Source organism: Podarcis erhardii (genome assembly GCF_964252035.2).
Source record: "Podarcis erhardii genome assembly, chromosome: Z".
In the NCBI taxonomy this organism is placed as follows: domain Eukaryota; kingdom Metazoa; phylum Chordata; class Lepidosauria; order Squamata; family Lacertidae; genus Podarcis; species Podarcis erhardii.
In genome coordinates this window covers 18,055,211-18,080,687 of record NC_138504.1, presented here as the reverse complement: position 1 = coordinate 18,080,687, position 25,477 = coordinate 18,055,211, and the positions used below count along the sequence as shown (strand labels likewise).

General features: G+C 44.6%; 1 protein-coding gene across 2 annotated transcripts; it reads right to left on the bottom strand.

The window, feature by feature from the left end:
- Positions 1-1,779: 1,779 nt before the first annotated feature.
- On the bottom strand, positions 1,780-18,425 carry TMEM35A (transmembrane protein 35A). 2 transcript variants are annotated; one of them, XM_081848217.1, is made up of 3 exons: positions 18,249-18,425; positions 13,019-13,220; positions 1,780-3,753 (listed from the first exon to the last, which is right to left on the bottom strand). In XM_081848217.1, the coding sequence occupies exons 2-3, from the start codon at positions 13,136-13,138 to the stop codon at positions 3,367-3,369; spliced, it is 507 nt and encodes a 168-aa protein (XP_081704343.1). In that variant the 5' UTR covers positions 13,139-13,220; positions 18,249-18,425; the 3' UTR covers positions 1,780-3,366. The 2 variants fall into 2 exon arrangements, with proteins under 2 accessions (XP_081704343.1, XP_081704342.1); XM_081848216.1 differs by lacking the exon at positions 18,249-18,425 and having other exon boundaries at positions 13,019-13,327.
- Between the last annotated feature and the right edge of the window lie 7,052 nt (positions 18,426-25,477).

The following is a 25,477-nucleotide window of genomic DNA, read 5'->3' as shown; positions in this document are numbered from 1 at the left end:
ATGAGCATGCGCGAACTGCTCGCGCCCCCTCCCTTCAGACGAAAAACGTAGAGGGCAGCGGGGGGATGGTATAACCGCAGGCTCCCGAAGAGTAAGCGGGGAACGGAACTGGAGAGCCGCGCATGCTCACAAATGAAAGGGAATGGTGGAAAAAAAAATGGGCGGGCTTTTGGTTCAGAGCGGGAGGGGTTCGTTTTACAGTCTCTCCGTCAGGCGGGAGGAAACCTTGTTTTTCATGTCATTGTACTCGCTGTCATTTTTTTTTCTTTTTCGGTCGTTATTTCACGAATAAATCAAGCAGTTTGCACCATTATAAAATTCAGAAGAATAATCCCATGTGTAAATAAGGCCTTCGTGTAGTTCCACAGAACGCAAGGCAAGGCATACGAAGTGCTTTTGAACATTGAAAATCCCCAAATAAATGCTTTTAACTACCATCGTTTTAAAAACGAAACTGTGATTAGTAACAGTTTTGGGAATTAAAAATTGGTTCGTTCTTGGGGCGCTTAAGCTCTGCTCTGGGTTGAAAACCCAGTGAGACCGCTGAGCCATCTAGTTCTGTATTGTCTGCCATAGCCAACAGCTGTTCTCCAGGATTTCAGAGAGCAGGTTTTTGGAGCTCAGTTTCCCATGAATTGATTTTAAACTGCTTTTTGCATAATGTGCCTCTACCGATGGGCCATTCATAAGCCATTTCCTGTATAGGGTTCTATATCCCATGTAGTCCTGGTTCTTCTAGTAGTTCAATTCAGTTAATTCTGCAACTGTGCAAGTTAGACCGCATCTGCTTTATACATTCAAAGCACCATCATGCCACCTTAAATTATAACAAATTGCATCTCTGTATTCAATCCCTTCAGTACTTTGGACAGCAATCTCTCAGGACTCATCCAGTTACCTTGTGCCCCATGCTTCCTAGGCACAGGTCTGTGCTTTAAAGGCACTGTCTCCGAGTGTTTTATTGTCCCAGTGCTTTCTAATTTTGACTAATTTTCAGCATCCTTTTCCAAGGCAAATTTATTTAAGGAGTCCTCTCGCGCTGTGGGTTAAACCACAGAGCCTAGGACTTGCCGATCAGAAGGTCGGCGGTTTGAATCCCTGCGATGGGGTGAGCTTCTGTTCTTCAGTCCCAGCTCCTGCCAACCTAGCAGTTCGAAAGCACGTCAAAGTGCAAGTAGATAAATAGGTACCGCTCCAGCGGGAAGGTAAATGGCATTTATGTGCGCTGCTCTGGTTCGCCAGAAGCGGCTTAGTCATGCTGGTCACATAACCCGGAAGCTGTACGCTGGCTCCCTCGGCCAATAAAGCGAGATGAGCGCCACAACCCCAGAGTTGGCTACGACTGGACCTAATGGTCAGGGGTCCCTTTACCTTTACTGTGCATGGCAAAGGCTTGTTGCTGGGACAATAGGAGGCTGCCTTATAGTGAGTCACACTATGGCTCCATCTAGCTCAGTGTTGTCTACAATGGATGGCAAAAACTCTCCAGAGTTTCAGACAGAGGACATTCTACCTGGAGATACAACAGATTGAACCTGAGACCTTCTGAATGTAAGCAGGTGCTTTACCACTAAGCTATGGCCCTTCTCCCATTGCTTCTGCCCTGAATGAACTGCAAGCCTGTCCTACAGTGCTCCCAAAACTCTTTTGTGGCTACACTCTGCAGGAGGTAATTGGTGGTGGTAGTCGAGCTATCTGAAAAAGTGACTGAAAAAGTCAAGATCCCCATAAGCTTTAAACCCCAGAAATTCTAACAAAATAGTTCAAAATCAACTGGTCTAGAGTAATCATTTGAATTCTTTAATGTTGCCATCTGGACATACATGAGCTGGATTCTTCATTGACCTGGGTTTGTTGCCATATTAAGTCTTTAGGTACAGTGCTGTGGGAAGGTCCTGCCTCACAAGCATGCTGTGAATGCATATTCCATATTTTTCCCATCCAACAGTGAAAGGAAGGAAATGTAGACGATGTCTCTCAAGCTTAGCCCATCCCTGCTGTAGATGAATGACCATTGCTTATGGGGCCTCTTCTACCTCTGCAGCATGGAGTCTTAAGAGTTGGTCACACAATCCTTTCACATAGTCATTTTTCAGGTGGAAAATTCACCAGCAGCATTTATTGTGTTGAAGCCCTGATTCTTCCCTTATCCAGGAATGTCATCTTAAGGGCTTGTTCTAGTATAACAACCCCAGTACTCAGAGAAGTCACATCAGAGCTCATAGCAAGTTGAAAGAATCCATGGCCCCATATAATTTGAGGGGTTCCTGACTTACTCCCTCTATCATCCAAGAATAAATAATCATGTTACTAATAGCAAGCTGGAAGTCACAGGCAGATGCAAGGCATTTCAATCCTAAGTATGTTTCACACACATGAAAATTCAAATATTTACAAAGACATTTTCCTTCAAATTTCAAAAAGTTTATTTTTATAAATTAATGGGGAGGGCAAAGAAAGGGAGGAGGAGGTGGAGAATGCAAACCAGACAATACCAAAAAAAGGCAACCTACCATTTAAAAACCTTATTTCCCAGGACAGTTTAACCTTTCTGTTTATTTGCCCTCCAAGCTCAACACTAAAACAATTGAAGCAGCTTCTTAACAGGGACCTGACTATGTTTTGGCTCATCAGTAGATTCCCATGTTGGATGGAAAATGAATCCTGTTCTTAGCATCAAGCCCTCACCCACCCACAGTAACCTGTCACTTATTTAAAGTTAGAGTGAATGGATGGCTGAAAAAGCAGTTTTATGTGTAGGCAGACAGTGAGCAGTCCCTGATCTTTTGACAGCAGCAGACAGTGAGAACTGGGAGTAGAAAGGGTTTGGGGAATGACTGCTGGGTTTATTCTTGGGTATACAGCATTCTCTGCTGAGATAGGTGGGTGGGATGCACCACTTGGCTTATTTGAAGCAGGAAAAAAAAAGTTTGTCACTCCAGTGCTAGATGCTAGGCAAACAGGGGCAAAGTACTGGGAAGGTGAGCAAGCACAGGGTTGGAACTTCCCATGCCTTTTGCCTCTGAAGAATACAGACGGATGCAGAGGCAGTTCAAGTTAAGCAGTTCAGTCTCTCTCACTCACTCACTCACATACACGCACGCACACACCACATGGTACATTTATTCCCCTCTAGAACCATTAAATTAAGTCATGTCTACATGTGTGTGGGACACAGGAGAGAGCAGCTCTAGAGGTTTGGAGTGCACAAGCCAAGCTGTTGTGGAGCCGGCAGATTAAGGTTTTCCCCATGCTCCAAAAGGTAACCCTTTACAAAAACCACAAAAAGAAAAAGAAATGCAAATCTTTTCAGGTTTTGGAGAGAGCTGCTTGGAGGGTCCCCGTGTGTCCCTCATAGGCTTCCCACTAGGACACCTTGATTTTTCCCTTTTCCGGGGCTGCCTCCGCAAGAGGTGGCTGCTCCTCTCCATTCACCGAAAGGGTCTTCTTCTCTGGCAACTGCTCCTCAGGCTGACGGGTGATCAGCAAGCGGCAGGTAAGCAGGATCCCAAAGACCAGGGCATGGGCATAGCGCTTGAGTGGGTCACCCACCAGCTGGTGGAAGAAAAGCACAGCCAGAACAAGCAGCAGCAGCAGAAAGTTAGCCACGTCCTTGGGGCGTCCAGGGACGAGTGTCATGACAATACCGCAGGCCACCTCTAAGGCTCCAATGCTCTTGCGGAGAATGATGGAGCTGACCCCCATCTTCTTAAGCATGGGCAATGCACGGATATAGCTCTTGTAGGCTCGTTTCTGGAATAAAAGCATCAACAACATGTGATTCAGTACTGATTGGGATCTGACATACAGATTCCCCCCCCCCCATCTGAATATACAGGCTCTAAGTGGAGTACAGCTTCTACTTGATTAAAGCTGTGAAAGGAAGATCAGTCTTGCCCATAATAAAGCAAAGCCACAAGTCAGATAAAAAGAAGCTGTTAGCACAGGCAGAGATGGGATTTTCCATCTTATATTCAGTTTCTTCCATCATAGTGTTGAAGAGTTCTCAGTCACCTGTGTCATGCACTGAGGCAGAGTCTTTCTTCCCTGGCTATTAATAATAGACTATAAAATGTACTGATTAATACAATGAAAATATGTAAGCAGGTTATGTAAAAACAATAAAAATAGAATAATATTCAATAACATTTCCTAAAAACCATATGTCACAAATATATGCATGAAAAGAAACAAATTACAAAGTAAGAGTCAGAGTTCAAGAAAGCTGAAGTAAGCATGTAAGTTTTTATGAGGAATTTAAAAGTCTTTACTGCCTCCAACCTGAAGGAGGGCATTCCAGAGGTTGGGTACTATCACTGAGAAGGCCCATTTCTACACTGTCGCCAAGTGACAATCCACCATTTGTAAAGTGACCTGCAAGGTCTCCTTGGAATATATGAAATATAAGCTTGCTCTGTAACAGTAGAAGCAGCCAGATAGGTAGTGTGGGCCCAAGTTCTCGAAGACTTCAAAAGTCAACAACAAATATTGAACTTGGCTCAATAGCTGCGGCTGCTTCTCCTCCTTCTGCACGTTTTTTCACAAAAGTGACTCAAAGTGACTTACAGAAACAAACATTGTAAACGTATACAAGCAAGTGTAAAAACATCCTTACATGCCCAACAGTAACATGTAAATCAGGGCTGATCTAGCCCACCTCACTAAAAAGATGAGCAGAAGAAGAGGCTGCAAACATACATTACCTTCCAAAATAGGGTTCAAAAGCTGGATGAATAAAAACTGATAGTGGTAGAACCAAGCATGTCTTCCTGGGGAAAATGTTCCACAAAACAGAGAAGCACCACTGATCTCACAGTGCTGATGTAATAATATTTGCATAGCTAAGTGTCCCACTAAGCATTCTAGCAGCTACAATTTGCACTAGCTGGAGCTTCTGAACCAACTACAAGGGTAGCCCCTCCTATAGCACATTACAGTAGGATTGGATAGATCAGTCTACATCCCAATCCCAAAGAAGGGCAGTGCCAAAGAATGCTCTAACTACCGCACAATTGCACTCATTTCACACGCTAGCAAGGTTATGCTTAAAATTCTACAAGGAAGGCTCAAGCAGTATGTGGACCGAGAACTCCCAGAAGTGCAAGCTGGATTTAGAAGAGGCAGAGGAACCAGAGACCAAATTGCAAACATGCGCTGGATTATGGAGAAAGCTAGAGAGTTCCAGAAAGACATCTACTTCTGCTTCATTGACTAAGCAAAAGCCTTTGACTGTGTCGATCACAGCAAACTATGGCAAGTTCTTAAAGAAATGGGAGTGCCTGATCACCTCATCTGTCTCCTGAGAAATCTCTATGTGGGACAAGAAGCTACAGTTAGAACTGGATATGGAACAACTGATTGGTTCAAAATTGGGCAAGGAGTATGGCAAGGCTGTATATTGTCTCCCTGCTTATTTAACTTATATGCAGAATTAATCATGCGAAAGGCTGGGCTGGATGAATCCCAAGCCAGAATTAAGATCGCCGGAAGAAATATCAACAACCTCAGATATGCAGATCACACAACATTGATGGCAGAAAGTGAGGAGGAATTAAAGAACCTTTTAATGAGGGTGAAAGAGGAGAGTGCAAAATATGGTCTGAAGCTCAACATAAAAAACCGAAGATCATGGCCACTGGTCCCATCACCTCCTGGCAAATAGAAGGGGAAGAAATGGAGGCAGTGAGAGATTTTACTTTCTTGGGCTCCATGATCACTGCAGATGGTGACAGCAGTCACGAAATTAAAAGACGCCTGCTTCTTGGGAGAAAAGCAATGACAAACCTAGACAGCATCTTAAAAAGCAGAGACATCACCTTGCCGACAAAGGTCCATATAGTTAAAGCTATGGTTTTCCCAGTAGTGATGTATGGAAGTGAGAGCTGGACCATAAAGAAGGCTGATCGCCGAAGAATTGATGCTTTTGAATTATGGTGCTGGAGGAGACTCTTGAGAGTCCCATGGACTGCAAGAAGATCAAACGTATCCATTCTGAAGGAAATCAGCCCTGAGTGCTCACTGGAAGGACAGATCCTGAAGCTGAGACTCCAATACTTTGGTCACCTCATGAGAAGAGAAGACTCCCTGGAAAAGACCCTGAAGTTGGGAAAGATGGAGGGCACAAGGAGAAGGAGACGACAGAGGACGAGATGGTTGGACAGTGTTCTCGAAGCTACCAGCATGAGTTTGACCAAACTGCGGGAGGCAGTGGAAGACAGAAGTGCCTGGCGTGCTCTGGTCCATGGGGTCACGAAGAGTCAGACACGACTAAACGACTAAACAACAACAACGATGATGAGGTTACCAACATTCACTTAACCACTAAGAATATAAAGGTAGATTTCAGAGTTAGAGAAGTATTTTGAATATTTAGGGAGGCGGCATATAAATACAAAGTGCATTATTATTATTATTATTATTATTGCCATTCTGCTTTTTTACTAATGTCTTCAGAGTGGCTAACAACAAATAACACGAATGGGGAACCTATGGCCCTCCAAAGGTTGATGGACTGCAACTTGTATCATCTTTGATCACCGACTGTTATTGTTAAGGCTAAGAGTTGTAGCCTAGCAACATCTGGAGGACCTCAAGTTCCTTTTAGAATAATTGTTTTTGTCAGATACCAATGTATGCAGATTTAAATAAAGAAATCCCCCAATTTAAAATAATTGAAGTTCCTACAATTAAGCAACTAACAGTACAAACCTAAACACGTCTACTCATAAGTAAGTCCAGTGGAGTTCAGTAGGGCTTACTCTCATGTATGTGGAACTAGTATTGCAGCCTAAGATTTACGGTATTTTGCTGATTTAACCAGATTAACTCCCATATTCCCAAAACAATAGATTTTTTTCTGTCCTTAGTTTGCAATATTGTGTTTCTCTTCTTGATTAATTTTGTCCCCAACAACAACAACAAAAAAGAGGTACCAGTTTCTAAACTGACCAGGAAAATAACCTTTTGATCGGGAAGCCTTATCCCCATTTCAGGAAAAAGGAAACTGGCTGCCCTACAGATTGTTGTTCATTCTACACATGCTCAGAATCACTAACATCCTCATTTCACATTGCTAGTGTTATAAGAATTTTAAGGTCATATATATAAAAAATAAATGTTCATAACTGTATATATAAACCACATGTCTGAAACCCCATAGAAAAGGTCCTGAACAAATTGACCTCAACTACTTCTCTGCAAGGTCAAAGTGGGAAACCTCCCCATTGTCTCTTTCCTCACAAATTCTGTCCCCACAAATCCTATCTCAAGGGCACATTCAAGATATGAACAGGGTGTGAGCCTGTGACCTAGATTCAGGAATTAAGTAGTTATAATAACAAAGGAGTGGTCAAAATCCAGATAATGCAATCAGGTACCTTGCCAGACAGGAGATAAACAACACACTGAGATTTCTGTTGTAGATCGCCTTTTCTGTGATGTAGGTATGATGTGACGGGGTGAGCTCCTGTTGCTCGGCCCCTGCTCCTGCCAACCTAGCAGTTCGAAAGCACGTCAAAGTGCAAGTAGATAAATAGGTACAGCTCCAGCGGAAAGGTAAATGGCGTTTCTGTGTGCTGCTCTGGTTTGCCAGAAGCGGGTTAGTCATGCTGGCCACATGACCCGGAAGCTGTACGCCTGCTGCCTCAGCCAGTAAAGTGAGATGAGCGCTGCAACCCCAGAGTCGGCCACGACTGGACCTAATGGTCAGGGGTCTCTTTACCTTTACCTAGATATGATGTATCTGGGGGGTGGTCTTGGGCTACACCCCTTCTGTGATGAATGTATGATGTTTCTGGGGGTAATCTTGGACTCCAGGGTGGGTAATTTAAAATGTCTATGTAAGGGCAGGCACACCTTTGTTCTGGGTCCTCCTCCTCCCTCTTGCGTGTGGGGGAAAATCCTGTTGCAGCAGTTAATAAAGATCAGGCTTACTAGCTGCTTTGCTTCTCAATAGTCTCTGGTTGGTCTCTGTTATTTTCTCCAGCCGATAGAGAACCTACAAAAGGACTCTATATGGGCACTTGGGTACCCCATAATGGGAAAGGAGCAGTTTGATTTCTTATAACACTAGGTCAAACAAGATGCAGACACACAAACCCCACCACACATATACAACTGAAATTATTCAACAACATCCACCATGTGTGGGTCCACCACCCACCACCCAGGTCTGAAAACAGAGGAAGGAGATTAGAATCTTAACAGCTTACCCTGTAGTGGACTCCACATCCACGCCTGGTAGAATCTGTCTAAGTTCGCTCTCTCACACATACACAGAATCACCTTGGGGGGGAGGTGGCCAGATGCTTTCAAGTTGGTGTGTAAGTACAGGTAGGACCTCCTTGCGTGGCAAGGTCCCCCTCCCCCCGGGATGTTGGAATAAAGACACATGAAAGAATATTTTGGGTTAATGGGTGAAAAAGGCCACAACATTATTGGTTACAGAATGTGAGTGGTATTGGCTTAGGCATTGGAAACCACACGTCTATATCTGACTCCTGTGAATCCACAAGAAGTCTTGGAAGGGTGAACCACCAGTACGGGGAACCCTGCCAATGCACATCAACCAGGAACTCCCCCAGGGTCACCGCTAGGTGTTGTGCCATGGCCCTAGCCCCCTCTGTGGGGCTTTGGACAGAGACCACGCCCCTTGGATTCCTTTAATGGAATACTCTTGAATTAGGAGGGGTTGGGATGGCCACTACCCCCCTCCCCTTCAACCAAACACTTCAATGCCTAACCACCAAACCTTACAAAGTTGTGACGATTTGCTACAAGGTAGGCAAAAAACCAAATGCCAATTTTCCAAGCGGAAAAAAAATTCCTACCAGGCCCCTTTGACAGGTCACCAACCGAGGTCCATAGCAAGGTCAAGAGATAATGAGCCTAACCTTAGGGAGGGAGGGCAAGAGAACTGAGCAAGCAGGAAGAAAAGGGGGCGAGTCCTCGGTCACGGGCAGTTTAAATAGCCCATTCCACGCCCCCGGACCGTCCAGATTGGTCGGCCAGCGATGACACGGCCGAGGACCCCCCAATGGCACAGGGGCTATCTCTCCCCGTGCGCGTGGGCAGGGCTTGCTCCCAGCCCGCAACATCATTTCCCCTGGAACAGGAAATGGCTTCCCCAAATCTCTCTTATTTTCTCTAGCAAAGCTTCCTATGGCTCCTAAGAGTTAAGGTGTACATTTCAAACTATGGCATGGAAAGTCAAACATCTATCGAGGCAAGCTTTTCAGTTTATTCTGATATGGACACTTTTAATTTTTATATGTTACCAGCTGTATGTGAAACACAAACTTCAAAGCAAATGGACATAGCAACATTGAGTGCATATTTATGCCTGCCCCTGTCTTCTCTCTACAGATGCAAGTCACAGAGGTACCATCACAAAATAATGTGAGGTTGAATTTAGTAGAGGGGTATCCATTTCATTTTTATTATTAAACTCTTAATTTTGTTTTATTAATTTATTAATATCACATTTGTTTTGCTATTCACAGTGTTGTTTAGTATTTTTTGTTGCTGCTTCTTGCAACAACATTAACTGGATTATTAATGTATTTGGGTGACTTTGTATGATTTTATTGTTTAAACTTACGCTAATAAAGGTAAAACAACAACAACAGAGGTTCTTTTGGAGGCTGTCATATTCTTTTCCCAGAAAGCCTTGGATTTTTTGATGGTCAACACACAAAAAAATGGTTGACTGCACTGAAGGCTGTCATTCCCACCCCACCCAATCTCCAATTGTCCTGATATGACGAAATTGTGGGATAACCAGCCTCATATAACCAACATAGGTAAAGGTAAATGGACCATTAGGTCAAGTCGTGACCGACTCTGGGGTTGTGGCGCTCATCTCGCTTTATTGGCTGAGGGAGCCGGCGTACAGCTTCCGGGTCATGTGGCCAGCATGACTAAGCCGCTTCTGGCGAACCAGAGCAGCACACGGAAACACCGTTTACCTTCCCGCCGGAGCAGTACCTATTTATCTACTTGCACTTTGACGTGCTTTCGAACTGCTAGGTTGGCAGGAGCAGGGACTGAACAACGGGAGCTCACCCCGTCGTGGGGATTCGAACCGCCGACCTTCTGATCAGCAAGCCCTAGGCTCTGTGGTTTAACCCACAGTACCACCCACATCCCTACAAGGGTGCATAGGTTTTAATTAATTGTAAGTAAGCCACCCTAGGGGCCTTTTTATTTAAAGATATGGGGAAATGAATGCTATGAATGGATGAATGAATGAACAAAATCAGCTCTGTCTATTACTCTTGGCATTCATTTAAGAAGAAAATGGCACTGATTCCGTTCAGTTCTTCATTAGTTATGAAATAATGCACACCACTTATTTGGGGGAACCTTTGACTTTCTCACTTGGAGAAAGCTCCCCAAATGTAACACACACATCATAGGAGTAATCAGAAGGAAGAAGTTATCTGAAAAGAGAGTTAAGCGTCATAGTAAGAGTAACAGTCAGAGCAATCTGCACTCTCTGCCAATGTTCGAAATTAGCCAGGTGCAAGGAGCATTTTGCACCTGACTTTCGACCACTTGCGAATAAGTGAAGATACCTGGATGCCAGGATGGCACCTGACACCTTCACCATGTGAGGATCATTGTATCTGGACTGTTTTACATTTTTTTCTGCACAATCAGAATGAATTTCTGGAACCAACTTGCTTTTTCTGTGCAGCCAGAGCAGGAGCAATCACCATTAAGAAAAAAAGGTTCGAATATATACATGGACTATCTCTGGTTCAAATGACTTGTTTTCTTTAAGTTCTCAAAGTTCTTAAACTAGCTCAAGGTTGTCATCTGAACTAGCCAGTTGTTTTCCTGAGAATCAATCACAGTCAGTCCATCATTTGAAAAATAAGATTTCAGAACCGTTTTGCTCAAACATGGCAACTCGTAACTGCAACCTGTTTTAGCGACTGCAACCTTGGTTTTAGGTTCTAATACTGCTCTCTGCCACCTTTCTTATCTGAAAGTTACAAGTTCAAACTGAAAAGCAGACCATGTTGCAAATTCCAAGCATCTGTTAGTTGGGTACAGTGGTACCTCGGGTTAAGTACTTAATTTGTTCCAGAGATCTGTTTTTAACCTGAAACTGTTCTTATGCTGAAGTACCACTTTAGCTAATGGGGCTTCCTGCTGCTGCTATGCCGCCACTGCACGATTTCTGATCTTATCCTGAAGCAAAGTTCTTAACCTGAAGCACTATTTCTGGGTTAGAGGAGTGTGTAACCTGAAGTGTATGTAACCCGAGGTACCACTGTATCTTGCTTATAAGGAAAATAATGGGCAGCCGGAAAATAATGGTCATTATTTCTATTAATATTGATATTATTATTATTTCTATTAATATCGATATTGATATTATTATTATTATTAACAAGATTAGGATTATTAGTAAAAGGAAAAAGCAAACTAAGACATATGTTGCATGATTTTCAAAATAAGATGCAAAGCGGGGAGATGCAGAAGAATAGGAAAGCAGGGAGATGAAATCTGCAGCTGGCTCTTCTGAGATGTTGTTAAAACCAAAGTTGTCTAACAATAATTCTAGACGGTAACATAACTGATGAAAAGGGTTGTTTGTGTGTGCATTTGTTTAAAGGGCCATCACAAAAAGCCTCATTAAACCAAAGCCTGTGTTGATGAGGTCACTGATGCTAATGATACTGAAATCTCATTAATAAGAGGCTAAGGGTAGAAAGGGTAAGAAATGAAGTACAGTGCTGATGAGATTTGTGCTTTACAGCCAGCCTGACATAACTGAACATTCCTATGGCTGGCCTTTACTTGAGGGTTCCAGAGTATTTTGCCAGTCCTTCAAGGAGGCAGCTTGGCACAAGCAGAGTGGATGAGATCTATATCCCCCCTGATATTCCAGATTGTGTAGCAAGGCAAGGAAAAATTAGAACACGTCAGAAAGTTTCATAGTTGTTTCTTAGGACTTCCAAGAAACTCTAGCCATTTTCATAAAGAAATAATGTATTTAGGATAGATGGGCAAAACATAGCTGAGGTGGTAGCAGCAGGAAGACTAAATGATGGGCAGTCACACTTTGGTTGTCTGCATCGCAACATAGGTGGGGCTCGCGGGTGGATGAATTATAGGCAAGAAACAGGAGGAAATGGAAGCATGTTGACTAACTGGAAGACTGGCAGCATCTCAGCCAGAAATCCTAGGTTTATGAAGGACCCACATTTGTCATTTTCCAGAACCTTCTCTTGGGAAAGAAATTAGAGGGCAGGCAGCGGACAAAATCATATTACCCTTTAACAGGGCTGACCCAATACATTTTGGTACTTTCAGCAAAATATCCACAATACCCCACAGAGTGGCAACATGCTAAATAATTTTACAGTTTGTGGCCTTTAAACGGTACTCAGAATTCATGCCCTGACATGAGCTGCCTTGTTCTGTTGGGCTGGTTCTGTCCTTCGCCTGGGAAGGTGATCCACTTTAGAGGAGAGGGAACAGGGATCCAGTGCCCTATGTCACCTTGCTCACAATCCTAAAAAAACACTTGGGACTGCCACCCTCCATGCCACTTCACTTGATGGGAAAAATGCACCCATGTTGTGATCGAGTCTTCTCAGATCAGACACATTTATCTTTTTGCAGAGCTCTCCCCCATCCTGTTCACCCCTGTTCCAGCAGCCCTTCTCAATTTATAGGTGCTTTTGCTGTGGGGGTGGAGGGCAGCCTTAGAAATGAATGCCACAGTAGCCAAACCACCAGCTAACAAGAAATATAATTTCAGCAGCCGCAAAAGGAGGTTCAGGCTTCTTGATCTCTATTCCCAGCCAAATAAGGATGAGGATGTCATTCTGTGGTACCCATTTGTTTCTCTTCTCCCACCCTTGGCACATTCACAGCAACAGCTGCCTTCTTTTTACATGGCTGATACTACTTGCAAATAGAAACAGACAGCAGCGGCTGCAAGAGGATGAATGCCAGCCAGTGCTGGCAGTAAAATGTCTCCCACCCCAGATGTACTACTCACCATCTCATTGTAGGCATCTCTGCTGAGCCTGGGGGTCAGTTTGATGGTCCCCATAAAGACGAAGAAGAGCCCCAAGGCTACCGAGAGGGCTACAATTGTTATAGTCCTGGGAGAGGCCATCGGGTCTGGTCCTACCGTGGTTTGGCTCCCTGGCTGTGTAAGATATGGTCAGTCACCATTGAAGGAGATCAGGAGAGGAAGGCTGCAGAGGCAAGGGAAGATGACAAAAGAGAGAAGCAATTCTGCCTCTCCTGTTCAGCAGCCTCTGGGTCCTAATGTCCCACGTTCCCGACAACAGCAAGGCGACATCTGTTACGGAACGGGCAGGAAAATATTATGGACAAAAAGCCAGGATGTTGCTATAGCACTCCTGTTCCAAAGCTATTTGCAAACCTTTGTGAAATCTACAACAGCTCCTGTCCCCAAAAGGCAATATGCAAAATAGCCGAATGCACACACCGACTGCTGCATTACGTTTCATAGCAGCAACCTCTCCTCTTTCTAATAATGCGATGGTTAGATCTTGCATTTCCAAACCTGTCTCTATTCCAAAAAAAACCCCAAACCCAACACACACACCCGATTGTAACATGCCACAAATGTCTGCTATTCCAAGCTCTCTCCGCCCCATTTATTATTTTTAATCCTTTGGGGAACCTCAGGAGCTATTCAAATCTAAGACGCAGTACAGTGTAGACATGAAGGCATTTAGGAGCTTCGACTAGCTAGCTGCCCAAGAATCTCTGTCTAGCACAAGGAAATTGTCTCACGATTTATTCTCCTTAGCTGGCTACTATGCTCTTCCCATCTTCCCGCGACGTTGAACAAACAAGCACACCTCAATTCCTCATCCTTGCACATATTTGTACTGAATACCATTTGAAGTAGCAATTTTGCTCTTCTTTAAATTGGCAGCGTTAACAGCTCCTCAACATTGAGCCCCAAATATCTCCAGTATACAGGGCTCAGATGCTTTCTATAGCTGCATAATTACTGAGATAATAACCTCCAGAGTGTTATATACACATTAAGTATTATGATGATGATGAAGGAGGATTGCTGCAGGGAAATCCCAAAGAGTGGTTGGAGAGATATATGAATGCTAACAAACGTTTCAGTTTTGCCACTCCTCTGCAACCAATAAATTCTTGAGGACCAAAAGCAGATGGATTTTCAGTACGTTCATTAACAACCTGACTGCAATCTAGGGTCAGCTTCAGCTCTTTCTCCCATTTGTTTTGGCAGAACTTGCACAAGAGGGTGTCTTGGTCTATTGCATCGATAATTTAGAAGACGCCTTGCCAATTTCAAGTGGGTACTATTTCTGATTAGTGTGTTCAGAAAAAGATTGTTGGTGAAGAATTATTACAGGGTCGATTGCAGCAGATGAAAACTTTTATTTCTGAAGCTCCTAAAAAACAGGGCCAGCCACTGCACCAACTTGATATTTTAAAAAAGAGGCTTTGCCCTGTTTTACAACCAGTATGATCAAAGTTATATAGAGCCAGGCTACTGGCCCATCTAGTCAGTATGGTCTATTCTGGCTTATTATGGTGGCAGGTTTTCCTACCTCTTCCTACATGATCTCCTTTAATTGGAGATCCCAAGGCTGAATTTGTAATCTCATACATGAAAGGAAACTGTCCAGGCCAGACCAGATCTGTAAGCAGCCTTAGCTAGAGAGATATCTAGTCTGAAGCCACTGTAGTCAAGCGTAGTCTGCAGGAGGATCTGCTCTGTCTGATCATGTATGGACAGGAAACAGGATCCTTCCTCCAGTGAACTCAAGGCAGCCTACAAGTCCCCCCCCCCATCTTTTATCCACATAACAACCCTGTAATGTTGGTTAGGCTGAGAGGTGGTGACTTGCCCCACTCAGGTCCACAGCTGATTTTATCCATAGCCCAGCCAATCAAGATGCCTCTTACAGGCTGCCTATCATACAGACTGGAGCTGGGCTTTACTGTTAACTCCATTGAACTCAATGGAAGGAGTGTATGCAGGAAAGCCTATTGGGGGTGTGGATATATTCCCCAAGAAATCCTGCTGCGTTAAATGACAGTGGGATGGGCTAGATAACATTGGAAAATGACCCCAATTATGCAGTTGTTCCTGCGTAGCTTTGAAGTTCTAGGTTAATTATACAGATTTAAGATTTGCAGTTGGTAGAATTAGCTATGCTGTTTGACATCTAAAGAGTGGGTGGGAATTTTTAAAACGTGGATGAGGTTGACACTTTTTGAGCAGCAACATATGGTTGCAATCTCTGGAACGCTTTAGGGAGGATTAACTGGAATGCCTCCTCATCTTTCTCCGCCACCACATTACTAGAGTGGTTTTCAATTTTTATGTCTCCAGTGTCTTGGTATAGTGTTGAAAATTCTAGGGTTTTCACAATTAAAGTGCTTGATTGCTCTATTGAAACAAATCCACTTTTTAAAAATGCCGTGGTACCTCGGGTTAAGTACTTAATTCATTCCGGGGGTCCGTACTTAACCTGAAACTGTTCTTAACCTGAAGCACCACTTTAGCTAATGGGGCCTCCTGCTGCTGCCGCGCCGCCTGAGCACGATTTCTGTTCTTATCCTGAAGCAAAGTTCTTAACCTGAAGCACTGTTTCTGGGTTAGCGGAGTCTGTAACCTGAAGTGTATGTAACCTGAAGTGTATGTAACCCGAGGTACCACTGTAAAAAAAAAAAAAAAAAAGACTTTCTGCACTTTGGAAAGTGACAGGGAAATGCACTGAAAACTGTAGAATGAACTAATGATTAATAAGAAGACATACAAACACCCCACAAGCAAATCAGGATGAATGCTCATTGTCGGATAAGTACACTGCAAGCAAATCAGAACAAATGCTCAAAAAAACACAGGATATAGTCTATCCACTATGTAAGCTTTACGCAAGCAAAGCAGCATGAATGCTGAACACAATTGTCATCTGCAGGATTCCTTAAACTAAGAGAAGAATCTAATCTGATTACTATTTGTGGGTTACATACAAGTATTCTGGGCAATTTATTAAATCTATTGATGCTTCAGTGTGCATTCAACTTAAAACAGCACCCCCTCACACAAAAAACCCCTCACTCACCACATTCAGAGATAAATCCTTTTCATACAATTGTAGAAATGGAAGAAGCTACATGGGTCATCTAGTCCAACCCCCTGTAATGCAGGAATCTTTTTTGCCTAATGTGGTACTTGAACCCACAACCCTGAGATTAAGAATCTCATGCTCTACCGACTGATCTATCCAATATATTACTGGAAAAAATTATGCAAAAAGGTATTATTTGCATGTGTTGTACAATCTGGTTGCTTTTAAAAATAATAATTCAGGGGGTTACTGTATTTCCTTCCACTCATTCTGAATTTCTTTTCTCTCCCCCATCCCCCAGTTCCCTCCTCTCCTAGATTTGCATTCATGGGTGTACTTAGGGTCCCTTGCGCCCTTGGCAAGGAGCTGTATTGATGCCCCCCCCCCATGAAAAAAAATCTTTCCTGCAACAGCTGCATTATTTGTCTAAAAATTACTGCTAAAATGAAATTAATTACTGTTGATTTAGTTGTGAATTCTTTAATTCCATTGATTAAACGTGCCATGTAATTTAATGATGTAAATAATAAATAAATAAATGAAGCAAGTTCTTGGTCCCTGTTAGAGTTAATACACTTATGTCTAGCACCCTGTTTTAACACTCCAAGCCTTGATTAAATTCTAACACCTACTCAACCCAGGAATTTAGGGTGTCTGGCACCTGCAAACTCATAACACTGTAAATTATATATGAGGAAATTGTGGTTTTCCAGATATTGGGACTCCAACTCTCATCAGTCCTAAAAATCATGTCCAGTGATGATGGGAGTTGGGAGTCCAGCATTTGGAGGGCTACAAGTTCCCCATCCTAGATACAGACTAACAGTTTCTGACTTCCAAGCTAAAATGACAGCATTTCCACACAAGAGGGAGGTGTGAGCAAGGAAAAGCAAGGTTGGCAGAAGTGCAAAAAATTGTTTTTAAATCCCCTGGAAAAGGACTGAGCCACAGAATGCTGACTGAATGTTGGAGGGGAAACTCCTAGGAAACTGGGTTGGGCGGGGGGAGAGACAGAATGGGCTATTCTGAGGGAGGCCATGGCTGGCTGGCTGGCTGGAACACTGGCACACACCACATATTAACATTTTGCTGCAAGTCCAACTTGTTTGTTTATATTTGTGTCGTTTCCAGCCTTTCTCCACTGGCAAGCACATGATGTGGTGTGTGAATGCCTACTAGCCTACTGCACAAAGGCAGAACTGACTTTTGTTGCCCCACTCACTATTGCCTCTGGACCCGACCACCACTGACAGACCATGGGTTGTCCTATTGGAGACCGAGAAGCCAATCAGAGCTCATGGAGTGTTAATCAATCAGGAGGGAGTGGAAATTAAAAAAAATAAATAAAACTGGACTGTTAAACTGCCACATAGGGCAACCCAGATTATTTCCCTGAAGAGAAGGAAAAGATCCTAGAAGGGGCTATTGTTGGACCCATAAACTCCCCAGCCAGAGACACAGTGGATTTTAGGAACCATCTACAAACACACAAAATATTACCTGCCCAAACAGCCATTAGAAAGCAACACAAAAATATATTTAGTTTTTTAAGTCTAAACTTTATCATGGCTCAGGATTCAAGCCATCCTAATGCAGTTCTTATAGCCATTCCAAAAAGACACTTGTCAGGGTGTGCTTTAACTGAGAGGATGGAGGATCGGGGTGCAGGATCCAGACTCACCCTAATGCAGGCCACCTGTCATCCCATGCTTTCTTGCCTGGATGAGCTGAACAAAATAACACAACATGATGGCCAATAACAATGGCACTAAACACTATTTATAGACTAATACAAATGATCAGAAATTGCAACCAAAGTCTCTAAATCTTCTTCACCAGTCACAGCAGAATAATTCAAAAGTTTGATATATACATAATCTGTCACCAAATATCGCCAGAACAGTTTCCGGATAACCAATCTGTTTCGTTCAATGCTTCATCAGCCAATCTTGATCAATTCTTCATCAGCCAGACTTGTAAGAATTAATGTGAGAAAGATTGTATTAGTCTATAAATAGTTATTTTGTTCAACTCTTTCTTGCCTGGCTGCTTGTGGAAGGCCCCTAAAGCCCATCCTCTGGGCAACCCCAATTTCTCTGAGCCGCACACATCCTGAAATGCAATGTTTACCTGTAGCCAACCAAAAGGGCACCAGTGCCTTTCAATGGCATTCCGGCATCATTCACTTTCAGCCTGTCTCCTTGCTCCAAATGTGATTGGCAATGCAGTTCTGGATTTATCTGGGCAGGGCTCCAGATGAGCCTTGAGAGTGATCACTCCCAGCCAGGTAAGTGGGTTCAGGACTGCAGGCTTGGCGTTCTGAGGCTGGACTGGAAGCAACTCAGTAAATAATTTAGGATAACTCTTGAGACCCCCAGCGTTATTATTATTATTAGTAGACTGCCCTTCATTTAGCATAATAAATCCTGGGGTTTTTGTGTTTGGCAAAGTTGAATCAAACCTTAATTAATTCAAACTTTCACTAAATCCAGGAATTTAGGGGACTCCCTCCCCCCATTGTAAAAATAATAAAAATAAATAATCGTGTTAGAAGCTCCATCTTTAGCAAAAACTAAGAGTCTTAGTCCAAAACTAACCTTGTTTTGTTTACCATCAACCCAATGAAGTCTTCCAGAGAACAGGAAAGCTTGCATACCCTTTTCGGAACATTTTGACTGGCCTAGCATAGTAGGGCCCTAATGTGGAATTTGACATCATTCATATAAGTCAGCACAACTGCTTTTAGTTTTTTCCTGCGACATAACTGTTTACACACCATGCATTTAAAGCATGCTTCCCTTCAAAGCATCTTGGAGACTAGCTTTATCTCCTTACAGTAGGTGCTGAGGCACAGCAACAGCAAAGGCAAAGGTGGGGTGGTCCCAGATCTGCAGGGGGAGGGTGGTGGCAGGGCATTTTGTTTCAAGCTCCAAAATGTCCTGGGCCAGCCCAGAGACCTTTGGAGGAACTGGAGAGGGACAGTGTTGTCCATGGGCCCTTCTACGCATCATTTTTTAAATTGTGCATTCATGATGGCCTGTGCTCGTGATGGCACTGGGGCAGTTATATGTGATCCCACTTTCAGTACTGTTTGTGCCTGCAAATGTTTTGGAGCAGACATACTACTTCACTACCAATCAGTGCCTATCCCAGAACTTTTGGTTCTTACCTTTCTTTCAACCACTTTTCTTGTAGTATAGTGCAGGTGGCAAGTAATGCAATAACACTGGGGAAGCATTGCAGAACAGCTAATAAAGTGAACAGGTGTGCAGATTGTTGTGACGTGGGGTTTGTGATTTCAGCTCTCTTGACATAATAGGCTGGAGACAGTTCTCTAGTAACACTTCTTTATTAAAAGCAACAAGACTGAAACTTGAGGAGGGGAGAGCTACATTTATAGGGACAGGGAACTAGCTAGAAAGGATACATTTTGGAGGGAACAATATCAGGCAATCACAGTCTTGCCTTTTGGAGGCAACCAATAAGACAGAGGATCCAAATACAGCAGCTTAAATGAACCAATAGTAGCTGTACCCTCTGGAACCAAAAGGCAGTTACTTTACCCTAATGCAAAAACAGACAATAATAATACAGATATAAAATCTTTTGACTCAATACACAACACCCCTCCCCCCCTAGTGAGCACAGCAGACGTAATCTCTCAGGTACTGTGGGGTCCTACAACTTCTACTTGATCTCCTGACAACAGGTGTTGCCGGTTCTGGATTGGGTGTCACCTGTGGTAGGGGGGCTGCTATAGGGGTTTCGTCAGGAACAGATGGAGTCCCAGACATCTCAGGGTCCCCTACCTGTACCTCGTCATCCTGAGGACTAGCAGACCCTGGTTCATTTGCTGAAGCCCCTGGTGATTGCACCTCTGGGCCATTTTCAATCTGGTCTTGCAGCTCTGCATCGTTAGCCAGGGATGAATTATCAGACTCCTCCCTGCTGAGCGCCCGGCGCCTCAGCTGATCTATATGTCTCTTCCAAACCTGCCCATTTTCCAAGGTCACATAATAGGACACAGGTCCACTAGCCCGGGTGACCACACCAGCCACCCACCGCGAACCTCGTGAATAGTTCCTCACCCAGACCAGATCTTCAGGGGCGAAATACCTTGTTGTTTCAGTCTCAGCCTGGGGGTTTGCTCTTGAATTACGGTTTGGCATTTTATCCGGGTGGACATAATCCAGCACCGTTACCAATCTTCTACCCAATAGCAGCTCAGCTGGTGACTTGCCCGTCGCAGTACATGGCGTCGCATGCTGCAAAAATAACATTCGCGCGATGCGAGCTGACCAGTTACCCTCCATTAAGTGTGCAATGGATTCTTTGGCTGTTCTGACCATGCGCTCCGCCTGCCCATTGGAGGATGGGTGAAAGGGCGCGGATGTGACCCCTCTTATGAAGTTATCAGCCAAGAATGCCTTGAATTCTTGGGATACAAAAGAATTATCTGATACAATGGTCTCAGGTAACCCGTGGGTTGCAAACAGCTGCCTCAACACCTTGATTACGGCAGCTGATGCCATGCTAGGGACCATCGCCACTTCTAACCATTTGGAATATGCATTGACGATAACCAAAAAGACCTTCCCCTGGAATGGCCCAGCAAAATCTAAGTGCAGCCGGCTCCAGGGAGATCTGGACTGCTCCCACCAGTGAACTGGTGCTCTGGCCACTTCTGGCCGCACCTCTTGGCATGCCTTGCATGTTCGTACCCATTGCTCTATGTTGTGGTCCATTCCAGGCCACCACACATAACATCGGGCTAGCGACTTCATCCTGACCATTCCCGGGTGTCCCATGTGAAGCGTCTCAAGAACCCTGTTTCTCAGTGGTGCTGGGATGATCACCCTATCTCCCCACAGGAGACAACCCTTATGCATGGATAACTCGTGCTGCCTTGTCGCATAAGGCCTGAATTTGTCTTCATGCGGACCACCTGGCCACCCCCTCCCCACCCAAGTGAGCACACGGGAGAGAACAGCATCTTTCCTTGTTTTCTCAGCAATATCAGTAGCCGTTACAGGAGCCCCCGGAAGTGTTTCCAGCATCATTATGTGCTCCGCTGGAGCAGGATCCTCATTGCTCCCGCCAGGAAGGGGCAATCGACTCAGCGCATCAGCGTGGCACAACCGTTTTCCCGGCACATGGGTCAAGGTGTACTGGAACCCGTTCAGGAATATAGACCAACGCAACATTCTGGGGGAGAGAATTTGTGGCGTTTGTTTGTTCGGGTTGAACAACCCCAACAGTGGTTTGTGGTCCGTTTCAATGGAGAAATGACGACCATACACATAATCATGGAACTTTTTGATTCCTGCCACAATTGCAAGCGCCTCTTTGTCAATTTGAGCATAGTTGCGCTCCGTGGGCGACAACATATGGGAATAGAAAGAGATGGGCTTTTCCGACCCATCCGGTTCCCTATGACTCAGCACCGCCCCCAGGCCGTATTGAGAGGCATCACATGCCAGGACCAGCGGCTTCGATTCATCATAATGAGCAAGGACGCTCTTGCTACTCAGCATTCCTCGCAAGGAGTCAAAAGCCTTCTGCTGCTCCTGCCCCCATCGCCACACATTCTTTTTCTGCAACAGTCTATGTAATGGTTCAGCTACCGAAGCTTTCTGGGGTAAGAATGAATGATAAAAGTTAATAAGTCCCAGGAATGACTGCAACTCCGTCTTGTTCTGTGGTCGTGGTGCCTCGATGATGGCCTTAACCTTAGCATCTGTGGGGTGGATGCCTGATGCATCAATTTTAAACCCCAAGAATTCCACAGTTGGCACCCCAAAACTGCATTTTTCCTTTTTTAGTTGCAACCCCACCTCCTTGAACTTGAGCAACACTGTACGGACACGCGCAACCAGTTCCTGTGGGTCTTTTCCAGCAATCAAAACGTCATCAAAAAATGGCAAGACCCCCGGCAGACCTCTTAACAGGCGTTCCATGAGCCCTTGAAAAATCCCTGGGGCCACACAAACTCCAAATTGTAATCTGTTAACTCTGAACACCCCTTTATGTGTGACAATAGTCTGTGCTTCCGCTGATTGTGGGGTTACTGGCAGCTGTTGGTAAGCTTGTGCCAGGTCAAGTTTGGCGAACACCTTGCCCCCAGCCAGTTTAGCCAACAGATGTGATACGACTGGAATGGGGTATGAATTTCCCCTGAGTGCCTTATTGATAGTACATTTGTAATCAGCACAGATCCTAACTTCCCCATTTGCTTTAAGGGGCGTGACGATTGGAGTCTCCCACTTAGCGGAGTCCACGGGTGAGAGAACTCCCTGCTTGACCAATTTATCCAGCTCTGCTTCGATCTTGGGTTGCAGTGCAAATGGCACTCGCCTTGGTTTGAGTCGGATTGGGGCCACCCCAGGGTCCAATTCGAAGTCAACTGGGGGCCCTTTATAACAACCCAGTTTTCCATTAAAGAGACCAGCAAATTCTTTGTATAATGCCTCGCTCATCTCGGGGCAGGTTTGGATTGAATTAAGCCCTGATATACTCAGTCCCAGGGCGGGAAACCAGTCAGTGCCCAAGAGACTGGGGCGACTGCCCTTCGCAATCACCAGTTTGAGTACCGCCTGTTTGTCCCGGAACTGTACTCTCACGGCACGCATTCCCATGACATGGATGCGGCCCGCTGAGTATGACTGCAAAGTTGCCGGGAAGGGCTCCAGAGGGGGCAACTTACCCCTGGGGAAGAATGTCCTCGCGGTCTGGTCCGACACAATAGTGAATCCAGATCCGGAGTCTACCTCCATGTCGCACAGCTGACCCTCAATCTTCACCTTGATGTGTGCCTTGCCTTGCGCTGGAAACTGCACGACCCTCCCGTTGATCTCCGTTACGTAGTGGCAGTCCTTTAGAACATGGTTTGCTGTGGGCGATCTGCGATGCTCCAGTCTAGGTGCTCCTGTCGCTCCCAACGCCGCCGATCTACAGACCCTGGCGATGTGACCTGTCTTTCCGCACGTCCGGCACATAGCATCCCGGAAACGACAACTCTTCCGCTCATGGTTTCCGCCACAACCAGGGCACCTGCCTCGGTGATCTTTGTGCACTGTGCAGGCCTGACGCACTGACTCGACCCCACGGACTGGGCTCTGGCTCGGAGTAGCCTCTAGCTCGTCCATGGCATGCGCAACTTTTATCTGTGGCTTAGGGGCCCTGCGACTGGCATCAAGCTCCTCTCTTTCATAATTCTCTGTGGCAGTGGCCTCCTTCAAGGCTGAAGCAAGGGTAACCTCTTCTTTAGCCATGATGCGTCTTCTGCCTTTCTTGCTGCTCAGACCACCGACAAACCAATCCAGGAGAGTCTCTTCCAGATCTTGGAAGTCGCAGTGCTGAGCGAGCTTCCGCAGTTCAGCTAGAAATGCAAATACAGACTCCCCAGCATGCTGCTGCCTCTTATGAAACTCCATCCGCCGGGCCATCTTGGTCTCAGTAGGCGCTAAATGGCTTGTTAGGCAGGCAAGAATATCTTTGAGAGATGTCTCACTTAGCTTCGCTGGGGCAAGCAATGCCTTGGCCAGCTTGAAGGTCTCAGGCCCACAGTAGCTCAGGAATGTGGCCCTTCTTTTGCTGGCATCGGTGATCCCTTGAGCCACTGCGAAGAACTCGAAGCGTTCAACGTAGTCTTCCCACGTGTGGGGCTCTGATGGCTGGAAGGGCTCCAATACCCTTGGACTCTCCATTGTCCTGTGGGCAGGGTCGTCTTCTCAGCCGGCCAGTGAGTCTTGTTCTTAGCTACAATCCGGACTCTGAGGCAGGGCTGCGTTTAACCGCTCCTCAGCATTCCGGATCCCACCTTCGTCGCCAGTTGTTGTGACGTGGGGTTTGTGATTTCAGCTCTCTTGACATAATATGCTGGAGACAGTTCTCTAGTAACACTTCTTTATTAAAAGCAACAAGACTGAAACTTGAGGAGGGGAGAGCTACATTTATAGGGACAGGGAACTAGCTAGAAAGGATACATTTTGGAGGGAACAATATCAGGCAATCACAGTCCTGCCTTTTGGAGGCAACCAATAAGACAGAGGATCCAAATACAGCAGCTTAAATGAACCAATAGTAGCTGTACCCTCTGGAACCAAAAGGCAGTTACTTTACCCTAATGCAAATACAGACAATAATAATACAGATATAAAATCCTTTGACTCAATACACAACACAGAGGGTCCAGTATAAACCCACCACTAAAGCATTATATTTGCGCTAATGCCATGCTGCAAAATTTAACCACGAGAAAACAACAGCCTACCATCAGATTGGAAGGATGCTATTTCATGAGTCTTTATTGAGTTAGAACAGGACTCACCAGATGTCACTTTACTAAGAGTCCCATCAAACCTGGGGCCAGCTGTGGAGTCCTGTGTCCAGTTCTGGGTGCCACAATTTAAGAAGAACATTGATAAGCTGGAATGTATGCAGAGGAGTGCAACCAAGATGGTCAAGGGTCTGGAAAACAAGCCTGATGAGGAACGGTTGAGAGAGTTGGGTATGTTTAACCTGGATAAGAGGAGACTGGGAGGAGATATGATAGCTATTTTCAAATACTTACAGGGCTATCATGTGGAAGATGGAGAAAGCTTGTTTTCTCCTCCAGAGGTTAGGACCGGAACCAATAGATTCAAATTACAAGAAAGGAGATTCCTATGAAACATCAGAAAGAACTTTCTGACAGAGATGTTCGACGGTTGAACAGACTCCCATGAGAGGTGGTAGACCTTGGAAGTTTTTAAGCAGAAGTTGGATGACTAACTGTCATATATGATCTAGTTGAGATTCCTGCATTGAAGTGGGTTAAATTAGATTACCATTGGTGTCCCATCCAACTCTACCGCTTTATGATTCTTTTTTTTTAAAAAAAATATTTTTTTATTGCTCAATTTCCACATAACAAATTATCAAACCATATAATCACCTACATAATCTCTCCCCCCCCCACTCCTATGTCAACTTAGCTTCCTACCCGGAGAAAACCAGGTTTTACACTTGCTGAATAATGTTACTAGAGCTATACCTTTCTTGGTGGCCAAATTTCTTTTTTTAGCCTTTAAGCGTCGCAAGACCATAATTGACTGTATTGATATGGGGCTATCTGTTTAGCCCTTTTTAGTGTTGGCTAAGCTCTAAAAGCTTTCTGGATGCTTTAACTGTGTATTGACAAATGTATTTGTATTTTTTTCTGACTGACGGTCGAATAAAAAGGTTGAGTGAAGCTACATAATTCCCCCCCCCCCCCGGACTTCCCTCAGCTCCTCTTCCTGGTTTCACTGCACATATTTTCTCTGCATATTATAAAATTGTATATATCCTTACATATCTTTCCATCATGTTGTCAACAA

Bases quoted from the DNA above. Each gene is read 5' to 3' on its own strand.
- TMEM35A (XM_081848217.1), bottom strand. From the start codon at position 13,138: ATGGCCTCTCCCAGGACTATAACAATTGTAGCCCTCTCGGTAGCCTTG. The intron at 3,754-13,018 runs GTGAGTAGTACA...CTTTTATTCCAG, and splicing joins GAGATGCCTACAATGAGATG to AAACGAGCCTACAAGAGCTA.